Genomic DNA, 14,645 nt, shown 5'->3' with positions numbered 1-14,645 from the left:
ACTTGGGAAGCACAACAAAGAAACAAGCTCCCAGCCAAGCCATCCAACTCATGCAGCTTCCTCCTCTCAGCATGTCTATGGAAATATATCCTCCTTGAAAGGAAAACAGCACAAGAATAGCTACCAACCTGCCAGCCCTGAGTTTCCATTTGTGCATGGCTAGCCACACAGCAGCTGAAAGTATTCATCATCTCATTTCAGATTTAATCTTAGATCAGTTACTTATGCACACCTGTGCTTGCACCTATTGTTAAACAACACAGGCACTAAGGAGTAAGAAAGAAAAAGATGGCATTTGATTACCTAGGACAGAGCCTCTTTGAACTGTGTCTCTTGTTCTGTGGCTTAAAACTTTAACAGAACTTTAAAGAATCACAGAATCATTAAGGTCGGAAAAGACCTTTAAGATCATCAAGTTCAACTATTAACCTAATGCTGCCTGGTCCACCACTAAGCGACTTCCCTGAGTGCTACTTCCACACATTTTTAAACACTTCCAGGGACAGTGACTCCATCACCTTCCCTGGGTAGCCTGTTCCAATCACTGAAAACCCTTTCAATGAAGAAGTTTTTCCTAATATCCAATTTAAACCTCCCCTGGAACAACTTGATGTTGTTTCCTCTTGTTCCAACGCTTGTTACCTGGGAGAAGAGATTGACTCCCACCTGTCTACAATCTCCTTTTAAAAGTCTTGGCAAAAAAAGTAGTCATTTAGAAATTAGCAATGAGTGTGAAACAATTGTTTTTCTAGCAGTTGTCACATGTGTATGCAATAAAAATGTGAACTGGGCTCCCACCTCACCCTGCTGTTTGTCACACCTTTACTAGGTTAAGAATTGCATTTAACTTCCAGACCTCCAGTGTTGAACTTTCAAAGATGTACATGGCTTTTAGGTAATATCTGTTGCAGCACAGTTTCACCCTGCTCTGGAGACAGTCATCCTAATTTCCTCATGGCTTTCATCAGCACCCTCATTACAGCATTTGACTATCTATCAAGACCATGTGCTATCAGAGCTTTGAACTGCATCTGTCTCTTGTGAACTTCCCAAAGACTAAAGGGCTTTTAAACTTAAAAGCCAGGTTTTACTAGGAAAAAGAAAAAGGAAAAAAAAAAAAAAAGAAAGCTAGAACACTCTAAGTGACTCCAGCTGACTAAGGAAGACAGAATAGAAATGAACAGTGTCTTATGGGGTTCCATCCTAACAGCCCACATATCAAAAAGTGCATTTTTTTGCTACCTTGCTTCCTTCTGCAAGCTAAAAGTCTTTGTTATTGAGTGACCACTTAATGTAGTTAATATTAACAGCTCCTCAGGTACTATGTATCATTCATTCCAACATATCATACAGATTGACCTTTAACTAAGGTTTACATAGATTCTTCTGTAACAACATGAAAAGCCTCATTTATATAATTCTTAATAAATCAACAATGCCATATGCAGTTTTCAGACTGCAGATGTTTCAGACCAATAATTATTTGCATGTAAAACTCTGAACACCTGAAGCCTTTACCGTATCCAGTCACTCTCACTTCCATTCATATCCTTTGAAGCATTTTGTTTTATTTTAAATTCTATTTTCTTTTATTATTTGTACAATTATTCCCATATGTTTTGCCATTACCTTTCTCTATTAAGTTCTATATGATCAATTTAATGGAAGCTCTGAGTTGTAAGGTAAGAACTGATCTTCCTTGACTGTCTTGTTTTTTCATGGGCTGTTTCTAGCTTTTCATATGACGTCACAGAAAGCTTTTGAACATACTTTTACTTGTGTCTATGAGTCTGCATATAAATGTTACCAAAATCTGGATTCCACTCTTGGTGTCTCAGTTTCTGTTTGTAAAAGGCAGAGCTATTTCTCGAAGCTGGACCCAAGCCATTTACAGAACACTTCGTAAATGAAGAAGCTGAACATTTTTTTGCACAAACTGGGAGACAAGCTTTGTGAGGATTTATTTCCTCTTCTTTCATAATCTGACCCGTCAACATGTGCAAGTCATTTTTAAGCATTCCCTTCTTTCTGTCATCTCAAATTTCATAGCAACATATTTCATCATCATTCTTCACCAAAACAGAACTCAGGAAAAAAAACAAAACAAACAAACAAACAAAAATCCATTTGGTATGTCAAATTTCATAACATGGTGATGCAAATAACTAAACTAAGATTTCTATTTGTAATAAATTATGCAAATTTTTCATTTCTGGTATTGCTTTGCTGCACAACAGCTAGCCAGATGTATATGCCAGACAAATTCAAGATGGTAATTTTAGCTGTATTAAGTGTAAATGTGACAAGGGCAAACTCTGACATATGTTAAAAGCTTTTCAAGGATCTCTGATTTCTGGTCCAAGATACCGAAAAAAACCACCCCAAACACAAAAACCTTCATATACCCCCTCAGTTGTGGTGACTTACTCACTGATAGAATAGGATGGAAGTTAAAAAAAGACTACTTGCTGATGGTGAAATTTCTTATCAAAAACATTTTCCTCTTCCCTACCAAAAATGTTTTATTTAGAAACTTCCTTCATCAAATTCTAACTTGAATTAAAACAATATATAGACAAATAAATTTATTTTTCAATTCCTAATTCAATGGAGTGGGAGCCTGAAAAATAGCTGTAAGCCTACAAGACAGAGTTTTACTATTGCCAATGATAGTCTAAAATCAGAATGGATTTTGGTTTGGCTTTTAAGTGTTTGCCTTACAAAATAAAAATCAAAATCTTTAAGTTGTTTGGATTCAATGTAAAACTTTGATAAAATTCAAAGTGGTTAGTGATGTATTTCTAAATATTAATTCTATTTTATTATTACTATTTTATTTCATATTTAATAGATACTGACACGGTTATTAAAGAATGAGAAAAATAATTAAACAACATCCTTATTGTACTCTGAATTAATACAGTTAATTTAAGCACTTCAATTACAGTTACAATGCATATATGCCAATTCAAAAATGTGACACTCAGTGGAACAACCCATTAACATTGACAGGAAATATCTGATAAGGCAGATACATCATTAAAATGTATTTGGTTTGTTTTCACAAGGTAGCATAAGTCTTGCAAGAGTGCTTGGTGAACTTCCAGATCTTATTAAATATTTATAATTAATCCTTACAAAGTAACATTTCACAATGTGTGTTCTAATTAAAGGGACACTGTCAGTTTGAATTTTTTTTTCTAATTTGACCCATCTAAAAACTTGAAATTTCTGTTCAAGTCCCATTTAGACTGTAGATCTTATATTTCTGCTTAAAAAAATGAGAAAACTTAAATCCCCTATGAAATTTGACGAAGATCTTTCATCTCATCATAAAAGCTATAACAAATGCTCACAGGTGAACACTCCTTGCTCTGGTCCAGCAAGCACTGACTGCTTGGGTTTTTTCTGATGGTAGATTAGTCTCCCCTTTGCTATTGTCGTTGCTATTCCACATAGCCCCTTCTTAAGTTTTAGAAAGTCTACTTCCAAAAGGCACAAATGTAACAAGGAATACAACAAGTACTCACAATGGAAATCTAACATTCACTGAGATTGTGGGATTCATTCTCTACATGAAGGTCATTCTTTCTTAACCTCAACTTATTTTCCTTTCTTTTTTTTTCTTTTGAGATAAATAATTAATCTAAAGATAGAATCTTTACTTTGAGCAAGTTTTCTTTACTCATACATCATTGGTCTGCCTTTGCTAAGTTGTATTTGAACAGCTTCCAAGAAAATCAAAAGCTGCATGAAATAAGTGCAAACTAGTACCATTAGTCTATGCTCTCCTCTACATTTTATGTAGCATACCACAAGTTACAACAATCAACCCCATTTTGGTTCTCCTATGGCCAAGAATTATAAAACTATTATAAAAAAATGAAAATTCTAATTTTGCATTTAATGTGCCTTGTTTTGCATCATGGACCACTTGAACTGCCTTTCAAATGAAACTAAATTGGAAGCTGAACTCCACGACTGTGCCTACTGCATTCCACCTACTGAATGGGTTTGGAGTCCATAGGACCAGACTAAAACCACCCTGGAGTAATACATTCACTCTGTAGGACATTTGCTAGTTGCTACAGCAGGTAGAGAAACAATCTTTACTAGATGCTCACAGTCTAAACTCAGTTTTGTATCTAATGTTTGAAAGTGGTCTAATCCTCTAACAACATCCCGAAGATTCCTAATGGTCCGTGGTGGAAATGGTTTGGGGCGGGGGAGGGAGGAGTGGAAGTTTTTTGTTTCCTTAATTAATACAAATCTGCTATTGGAAGTTTCCCTATAAAACATAGGACTAGACTAACACACTTAACACTCTTTCCCAGGATTAAAATCCCAGTTTTGAAGCTGTTCATAGATGATGTAGACAGACAAAGGAGACACTAACATTATTTCCTTCTGTATAGCTTTCCTTGACACATAGGCACCTATATGGTTTCACAGCTGTGTCACAATTTTCAGCATGGCCATGGCAATTACACCTGAAAGAACAATAGGCAGTGAAAAAAATAAAATATGAAAACATATCTGTCCAACAATATATACAATATATCTCTCTAACAAAGTCAACTTTGTGTATTACATAGTCTGGATCTTTATTAAGTACAAATAAATGTCACAAAAGAGAATGTTCTCAAGTTCAATAACCTACAAAAGTCTACTTCACTCAACATATTTTTAAGCATCAACAACTGCTTTCCAAGAGAACAAAAACCAGCATTTAGTAGAGCTACTCTTACCTTATATAATATGTAATGAAAACTGGTTTTCAGTATGCAATATTAATATGTAAAATTCTATTAAATCTATTATAATTATTCATCAATATTAAGCCTTACAGTGTGGCTCTAGTTTTTCAAAGAAACCTTAACCATATCAGGCATAATTTTGCAATTTAACACATTTTATGTCATTTCTTACTAAATGTCCATTTCTTACTAAAATAAAATCTGTATAGAATATTAGTTAATAACCATACTATTCTACCTGAAGGGCTGTTCTTCTGGAGGCATGGCACAGCTTTGCAAACCACGGCTATAATTATTTTACTGTTACTGTCACCAAGATAAAGCTATTTTAGTAAACACATTATCATAACACATCTAAATCAATAATCAAAATTTATTAGTAATGTAGAAAATTTTAAGGTAAACATGATCTTTAATGAGGTTCTTTCCCTCAAAATGAGAACTACCAAAATAATTTCAGGAATAATACTACTTATCAAAAATCCACACCATATGATCCTTGGAAACTATTTCATTGCCAAATCTGCATATTATTTACAGGGCATAATTAGTCCTTTCACAAGACAGCACACTTATCATATACAATAAAGTTGTCAGTCACAGATAATGTAATACTTTTACTGACAGCTGACCGATTTTGAAAGGAAAACTTCAGCTAAAACAAAGAATGAGTTCTGCATTAAGACTGTTAAAATTACCATGACTGAGAATCTACAACTTGGAACAGTTACTGAGGCAAAGCACAAGCCATCGTTTCATCGTACCAATGCCTTTGCTTAGAGGCCTCAATAATTCCAAGGAAAGGACTGCTTTTGATAGATTTCTTTATTAAGTGTAAATAATTGTAAAATCACATGTGAGTAAATGTTTAAAAAACACAGCACACCAATAATTTCAATCTCAATACACTGCTTTAGACCAAATTCTTTTCTCATTCATAAATGTAAAAGCAAAAAAAAATTTGACTAAATTTTAGGCAGGTCCTTATATGCTTTGCACAGCTGCAACAGTAAGAGTCAGCGTGGGAAAAGCCACATAACACCTACCTTCCACTGACTGTAACTTCATTAACTCCATAGTACCTGTGCCTGAAATTTACCCAAGGTTCATTGGTATGATACTGGCCACGGAGATGAATCCTCACTTGTGTAGCTTTTACAAATTCTTGGAGAGATGGAGTATTATAAAAATCATTGTAACCAGGACGGTGATTTGGTTCCGGGGTAAGAACACTAAAAGTCAGATTACCACGAGAATACGGTGTAAAGCTGTTCAAATAGAGAGGAAGGCAAATTAAAATCAAAATATCAAATATTTTACAGATTCTGTCTCCTAATATCCTGTTTCTCAGAGAGGGTCTCCACTTAACTGTACGTAGGGTTTTTTGTGCTTTCTGGGTAAAAATTCTTATGTCACTGGACTCCGAGTCACTGGAATTCAAGAAGGGAAAAATACATGTCCTCTATATGTCTGTTTTGCCCCAAACTACCACACTGTTCTCCAGATCCTAGGTTTCCAATTAAAAGTAAAGCCTCTAGCAAGCAACTTCAAAATAGGAATAAAGTGTGACTGATATAGTGTCATCTGCACTAAGTTTTTAAAAAGTTTAACACTCTGAGAAACATGAACTAGGCTTGAACCACATAAGGAAACCATTCCAATGACTAACAGAGTAATTAACAGGTCCATATTGTTAATTATATATCTTCTAAACACATTTAAAAACCATACAGAAACAATTATTATCTCTTGAATTCCAGACTCACTGGACCATTTGATGAGTGGACAGAGTTAGAAACACATGCAAGTGAAGTACAAGAGAATTTAATGGAATGCGGTAGAATTGAGAGTAAAACTGTATATTTAAGCTCAAGAAGGGGAAGGACAGTCCTGAGAGTTCAAGCAAAGGCTGTCTATATATAAACTGGACAATTTGATATGAATCATATGTTATGTTATTATACGTACTCGGCAGAGTTTAGTTATGAGGCTTCTCTCTGCAAGAGAGAAGAATGCCTGCTTATTTGCACATCTACATGGGCTCATTAAAAACAGATAACCCATGTTACCACCTGGCACCTGACATACAACATTCAAAAAATGTCACTTCAAAATATCTCAGAGCTTTTGAAAGATGAGATTTCTAGTTAGACTAGGTCTGCTGAGTCATACTCCTCTGTCTTCATGAAGAATCTTTGAATTTACTGTCCCCCAATCCAGGTCAGCGTTTCATAAAAATCTCAGTGGAATATACTGGTATTTTTCTCTAGGTGATACTGTCTTCTCTTCCACTCTGCAGAAAATTAAATAAAATATTTTTTGCTGCCATGTCATGTAGAACTGCAATGTAAATGTTTAGACAGGTACAAATGGCAGACGAACATCACCATCTTGTTATGGAAGCACCAGAAGGAACAGCAGAAAGACTGTAAGGCTGATGGCAACTAGATAAGCAGGTCATCAAGATTTTAGGGCATCTACATGCGGTTTCTCAGGAAACCAGGAAAACAAAGGAGATCCTAAAATAAAGGTCAGCCAATATTCAGACTAAGCAAAGATTCAAGCCTCTGATAGGGGGATTAAGGACAGCAAGCAACTCCTAACTTACACAGGTGGTACAGGATGGAGAAACAAAAACCTTAATCACTTTCATTTCCTAAAGGACACAAAAAAGTCCATTCAGTACTAGCATATGGTCACCAAAACAAGAACTCTCAAATCACGGTAAGGATTTCAAAGCCAAGGTCATATGCCTTCCATGTCAACCCAGGGATCCTGGCTAGGCCACCAGGTAACAAGCACACTGGTGTCTAAATCCTGGACAGACAATTTGGACACATCTTGGCAGTTACAAGTATGTGGCTGGGAGAGAAAGAGAGAGAAACCAGTTTTGGTTTACCATAAAATCCTCCTATAAAGGGAACTCTGTTACACTGCTGATACAAATTTGGAGCATTGTTTCAACAGTAACTACTCTTTGAGAACACAGAATACTCACCATTATAGGGTATATACTCACCATATATTTTTAAACAAAGTGTTCTGTACATCAGCTGTACCCAAAAATCATTCATTTGTATCACTTCCTATCATCATTTATGTTTTAACTGAAGGGCAGAAACAGTGCTGCTTACAAAACATTTACAGAAACAGTTCATATTGAACTCCTCAGTTCTTTTTAGAAAATATACAAATATGTATTTCTGGGATGAAAATGGCATTACACCTCATTTGGTTTATTTATCCAAAAATGTTTGGGTTACTTAAGATATTTCCCTTCTCCTCTACCCTCTGTTCCAAGAATCAGCAATAAAGCTCAGATTCCTTTGCTGAAGAGTGGTGTAACTCAAATGACCTTATACTCCTCTCCTCAGAATTCTGAACTCCTGGAGAACAGACAGTGATGCCGACACTTAAAAAGTCTTAGAAAAGTAGTAAAAGTGAAACAACAAAAAAAGCAAAATACCTACAGCACCTGGTAATGTATTTTCTCACTGATTTCCAGCTAAATACTAAACAAGCCTAATACTGACTGGCAGCTGAATTCAGCCAAGAGATAATGCATTTGAATACATGTAGTGGTACAGATGCAATTATGTGTATGTGTGTGTACATACATGCATGTGTGTGTAAAATGATAACATATTAACTATCTATTATAGATGTCATACACTATATTTATGAAATGTATATTTTATATTATATAGCTTTAAATATGCACATGCTCATTGTCAGTAAAAGGGTATGCAACATATTTCTAAAAGCTAGTGACCCTCCTTATCCCCCTCCCCACAGCTTTATATTGGTTTTTGTTTAGAAAGATTAGAAAGTTTCAAGATATCATTTCCAAGACATTTCTTACATGTTTTGCATGACCCCTAGTAAGGCTGGATGATTGGCTTTTGTACTTAAGTTTGGCCTCTTTTCTAGACTTCAGAACAAGTTCCACTCTCAGATCAGAAGGTAGACTTCCATATCCACTAGACAGTTTAAAACAATCTGTTATGTCAGTACCTTCCTCCACTTATCATCTCAATGTTCTGTAATTCTACTGACAATAGCCCCTCAAAACACAAGCACATAAAATTTCAAAACTCTAGCACAAAAATAACCGGGAATCAATTGTGTCACATTCATAAATGACTAAAATATGATAAAAATGACAGATGACTTTCTGGAAATCTGCAATCAAAAGGTCAGATTTAGGATCTTTTATATAGTCCATAATAAATGAGTATACCAAATTAAAAGATTCTATCTCATTGGGACATAGAAATGAATTGTGTCAGGATGTTACCTGTTCAAAGCATCTGTATTATGCAGATAATACCCACTCATACCTGTGAAGCTGGAGACAGTTGACAGAGTCTGGTTTTTCCAGAGATCCATTGTTTTCCATTCCAAAAATACTGCAATTTCTAGCAAAATACTGCCAGTCTTCCCATTTCAGATCATCTCTTTTTTTTCTTTCTATTCTTACTGCTTCAGGGTGTGGGCTAAAGAACTGCATTATAATATAGAATACCTACAAGAAGATAACAAATTTATGAACTGATATTAATGGCTAAGTTGTAAAACAATGAGAATATGAACTTCATTTTTCTATGTGACTACACAGTCTGCTCTACCACTCACAGGCAGAAGAAGCAGCTATATTTCAGGCCATATATTCCCAATTAAAACTAAAGATAACCTTTTTTGTTAAACAAGCTCTTTGAACTCTCAGACACTATTACACAACTACTGATCTGTGCATCAGAACTCCACCTTTTCTTGAAGATCATTTGAAAATGCACCACAAAATCCATGATTTGTTACAGTAATATTATTTTGGCAAAAATGAAGGTTATAATTCTGTGTTGCCAAATATTTGATGAGTCATTTGTCTGATAACAGGTACTTTTTTTTCAGGATTCTCTCTATTTTTAGCTCAGAATCTTCTCAAATACCTGTGCTGTTTTAAAGAGCACTTCCCTCAGCATACTGCTTGTGCAGAAATGTGTGTAGCAAATAAGCAAAATCCTAGAATGTCACATATATTTGAAATCGCTTTTAACTAAAGGACTAATTCTCACTTACGTAGCCAAAACCTGTCATCATATTCTTTCCCTTCTCACCATTAATGAAAAAAAAAGAATAATAAGCTAGCAAGAATACATAGAAATTTGGTGCATTCCCTGTTGTGAATGCTGCCCCATTCCTGATAAGTCCCTCCTTCCAAGACATCCGGACACTCTTCAACAGCCCAGTGGAGTGTTAGATGAAATACGGCCTCTTCAGTAACCAGGCCTGCCTATCGTTTTCTCCTTCCATATTCTTTGGGAGGCTAAACTACCATCTCCAGAATATCTACAAAACAGAAATCCCCTCTGATAAGTCTGTGTGCTTTCGACATGTTCAACTTCATTCGTCTGCAGTCAGTTTTCTACCAGAGGTATGGAACAAGCACTGTAAGCCTTAATAGAAATTAAAACTAAAGTTGAAGATTATAAAAGTGGAGGTAAAAGACAGCAATCAGTTCCTAAATATTGGTGCCTTCACACAGGATATCCTCTCTGGTATATCTATTCAAGATTACTGCTTGTTACAACAAGCTTGTTACAACATCAAAAGAGAATGACAAAAACCATAATGCATTCTGCCTTTTGCACTGTTACACAACAAAAAAAGGAAGCTTTCTTCCCGATCCTCTAAGGATAAAATTTTAAAGCATAAGGTTTGAATTTCCTCAAAATTGTAAATGAAACCCCTACAAAACTATTTTCTTAGTTCTTATTTAATAAATAGCAAATGTAATATTCCCATTACCTGATACTGTCCATTTTGCAAATCTATTGTGATTGAAACACCACGATCCAGACCTGCAGTATTAGCAAACACAGATGAAATCCAAGTGGTCCCAATGTCATCATCATTGATGTAATACAGAGGATGGGCTTCTGCATCCAACCTCAGCACTCTGTCGTTAGTGGTATCATCTGCACCATTGGGGATGCAGTACCTCTGTATCAATGGGTGCACTCGGGGATGACTTCCAGGACAGCGGCACTCAGACTGGGTATGAAGATGAGGGAATTTTCCAGAGAATACTTCCAAAATATCTCTGTCACAGCATATAGAAAAGTAGTTACATACATGACAAAAAAGGACAAGTGCCACTTTGTGCCTCTAGGGTCTTAGATTAAACAAAATTCAGTTTAGGTTATAGTAGAAGCACTAAAGGCCTGGTTTCAGCTCATAAAAATGGGGCAATCAGCTACAAATGAAGCCCCCACAAGTTCTCTATGTTATCTATGGTAAGCAGCAGGCACCTTCAGAAGAAGCACTGCAGAGCTGCTTTCATTGCTCCACATATATGAAATTCCTCAGACATATGGCACTAAGGGAAATTAGTTCCTTGTTGAGGTGTCTAAAGCTAGATAGGATGAATCTAGCCATATATGGAAGGAGAAAAACTCTTAAAACTTTATTGCAGCATCATGTCTGGCTGCAGTTAGTGGTCCGGATACTGCTCTTAAGGATACCATAATGTTGACACATTGCCTGTAACCACAAAAAAGTTGAATGTTTGCACTCAAAGCCACCAAAAAGACCACCTTGAACAATATCACATTGCACCGTAGAAAACCTGGACAGAAATATTTTTACTTTTAACTAATTTTAATACAAATGCCTACTTTTTAGCTGCCCCAGTTTGCCATCAATACAGCCATGTCAAATCATTGAGTCATTTGAGTTTCCTCTGACATCAGCAACTGAAATAGATACATAGGGAGGTAGCGAGGCAGGCAGGCAAGCAGGTAGATATATGCATGACATGGGCAGGTCTTTATCTGTTCTTCTCTGGTGTAAAAGAAAGATTTTGTAAGCCTAGAAGATACTGAATTTTTATATTAAAAACCTGTTACTTTTCCCATTTTCCTATTTTATGAGTAAGAACATAATTTTTGTGTACTTCTTAAGTAAATAAATACTTGCTAGCTGCCACTACAAATTCCACAGAACCCAAAGCGATAGGGCCTTTTACATAGACATAGCCTTAAATTAATTGGCACACAGGAAAGACCTTCCTTCACAGTTTATCCCATTTTGGACCAAGTTATTTGTGGATATAAAATCAAATCTACAAAGACATCACTAGGCCAAAACATTCCGTAAAATATCTTATTTTTCAATTGTTAAACTTTATTCATTTCATTGACCTAAATTGTAGTTCAAAGGATTTGACAAGCATTGCTTTGAAAAAATGATTTTCATAAAACTTGGAATTCAGATTCACATTAATATTTTCAATTCAGAGGAGCTCAGTTCATCATAATGTCCTGCAGATAGCTGAGCTCCTAGGAAACTGCTCTACATCTTATTGAAAGACTATCATTAAGTAGCCTTAAGGTCTGCAGTCATGAGTGTCATTGCACACAGCCTACCCAGAAGCACCACGCAGACAAATAGGACCTGACTACTTCTGGCCAGCTTGAATTGACTAGATTAATCCAGCATGAGCTGGATAACAAAGGTAACATTTCTTTGTAATGTGCTAGGAAGGGAGGCTGGAGGGCAACAGAAATTGCACTGGCAACTGTAATTTGGCCTCAGGAGTGGAGGAAGTCAAAGCAATTGCCCAGAGCTCTGTGGGCTGAGCCAGCGAAGTCATTGGCAGCTTATGGTGACAATCTAATATAGAAAGCAAGGAACGGTTCAGACAATGGCACCTCGGGGTAAGGGTGTGTGCATGGGGCGGGGGAAGCACCTGGAATAGCCGACATGGACATCCGATACTATGGGGAATCTGAAACCAGAGGAAAGGAACAGCTAAGCATAGTGAGCCAGGCTTGCAGCCACAAAGCCAACATTCTAACCAAGTTGAAGTGTCTGTCCTCTTCAGTTGGATCACTGGTATTTGAGTGGTCTAAAATGGACTAGTCTGCTATGCTCCCTCCCTTGCCTTACAGTTTACACGGAGCCCTGAGAAAGCTCTTAGCAAGTCTTATCCACCAGGACTAAGCTTATCAGCACACACTATTATGTCAGAATTATGATGAGTAGATAACACCTAGACAGTTTATAAGCATTGAAATCTAGCAACTGGATCTTCTCTCTGCAGAAGTAAGTCAGATTGTAACAAGGACAACAATAAGAAGGAAAGTACATATTTATTACTGAGTGTTGTGTTGCACTATATATACACTACATATACCGCTATATATATTAAGCCTACTTAAGCACAGTTCAAAAGCAAAACACATTAAGTTGCTGAATTTATTTTAACTCAAGATTTTTTAGATTAAGGGTAATCTTTGAAACGAGGCTCAGGAAACTACATCATCACAAGCAATCATCTAAAGAAAATATCTGAAAAGCACTGTACTTTGGGAAATAAGCATATTGTTATCTACACTGTCTTCTCGCCTCACTCTTACTTTTTTACAAAAATAAAAGTTCTTTACCTGTTTGTAAGTGCCACTGGGTAAAATCGAAAATCTTGCATTCTTCCAACAAATTGCTCTAAACCTAAGGAAATACACTATAAATAATCTATTGAGCAGAAGGCAGCTTTGCACTGCATGAGAACATCTTTAATTCAGCACTCAGAGATCTCTCTTGCACAATTACCCCTCCTGAATGAAACCATCTTGGACCTGGACAAAACTATAGAGGGCAGTGGCTTAATTTTTTTTATAAAAAAGAATGATTTATAATAACTTTATAAGAACATTTTGTACCTATCTCTTTTCTGATTAGAGAGGTGGCACAGGGATCGGCTCATTAGACAGAAGTAATGAGCCAGTCCATGTGCCACCTCTAATTAGAGAAGAGATACAGTAGGTACAACTGTACCTATCAATTTATACAATAAAGACAAAAAGCATTTTAAAATATTATCTTCTTTTATACAATTATTAGTTTTCCAGGATTCAGAATCAAAATTACAACAAAACACATTTCCAAATACAAGCTTTAAGAAATGGGGCACAGAATATTTTCTTGCCCAAGCCCACAATAAAGTTGTTTTAAGTGACACACAGCCGTATTTAGGAGTTAGCTTCAAATTGTGCATGTTCCTGAAGAGCAATAGTCAGTGTTCTTAGACCAGGAGAGCCAAGAATTTTTGAAAAGCAACAAAACATTCCCCACCATTCTGCTATGACTATGTCATGCTGTAGTACATATAAAATTCTAGATGCAGAGAAAGAGTAAAGCTATTAGGCACTACTAGGCTGCAAGATTCTCATTCTGCTAGTCGTTTACATCTGTATTGATAGAACTGAAGAACATGGACAGCCAGAAATCTTCAGCTCTGTTCCTGAGTCTGCACAGAGAGGAGCATTGTCTAGTGGCCATGCACAATTCCATTCTGAAATACTTGCATATATTTACTCAGAAAAACTATGAACATAAATTATTGGAACGTGTCACTTTACATGCATGTTTTAAAGGCAGGAAAACCTACCTATATGCAGTAACACATATAGAATAAATTATTATCCTACTGGATCGTCTACCAAACTTCTATCTTTCAGCCAATCTTTTGAGAAAGCTAATTGTATAATAGGAATTTTCTTCTGCAGGAAGGTATTACTTCTTAGCATATAGATAACTTAAAATTACTCACACACTTCTTTTAACCACAAGATGCATATTTTATTTTGTATATTCCAATGCATTCCACTAAAATACTACAAGATTCACCTGTGAAGCTTTGTCCAATTTGCAGAGTACCATCAGCATCAGTATCTGCAACTGTTCCCTTAAGAATCCTTGAATCAAAAGGTGTGTTGTCATCTTCCCAGCCATTCAAGAAGAAACTAATTCGGCTGTGATGCACCTAGAGAGTCAATGTAAAAGGGCAAACACATGGTTTATTATGCAATCACTTTGATTTCTCTA

The 14,645-nt window shown here is 36.1% G+C and overlaps 1 protein-coding gene across 3 annotated transcripts in view; it reads right to left on the bottom strand.

Moving 5' to 3' along the window:
- The window catches only part of USH2A (usherin), a 378,126-nt gene that overhangs the window by 330,329 nt on the left and 33,152 nt on the right, over positions 1–14,645 (bottom strand). For all 3 annotated transcript variants that reach the window (XR_005562590.1, XM_039378797.1, XM_039378798.1), the window contains exons 4-9: positions 14,448–14,583; positions 13,205–13,268; positions 10,566–10,860; positions 9,098–9,282; positions 5,804–6,025; positions 4,397–4,490 (exon numbers count right to left, since the gene is read on the bottom strand). Coding sequence is in view for 2 of the 3 variants with exons in the window: in XM_039378797.1 (XP_039234731.1) it covers positions 4,397–4,490; positions 5,804–6,025; positions 9,098–9,282; positions 10,566–10,860; positions 13,205–13,268; positions 14,448–14,583 (996 nt within the window). In the remaining variant the exon portion in view is untranslated. The remainder of the gene's footprint in view (positions 1–4,396; positions 4,491–5,803; positions 6,026–9,097; positions 9,283–10,565; positions 10,861–13,204; positions 13,269–14,447; positions 14,584–14,645) is intronic.

Source organism: Pipra filicauda, unplaced genomic scaffold, assembly GCF_003945595.2.
Source record: "Pipra filicauda isolate LSUMZ 115617 unplaced genomic scaffold, ASM394559v2 scaffold147_size4022426_pilon, whole genome shotgun sequence".
Classification (NCBI taxonomy): Eukaryota; Metazoa; Chordata; class Aves; order Passeriformes; family Pipridae; genus Pipra; species Pipra filicauda.
Note: the sequence above shows the minus strand (reverse complement) of the source record. Positions and strands in the feature narration are given on the sequence as shown.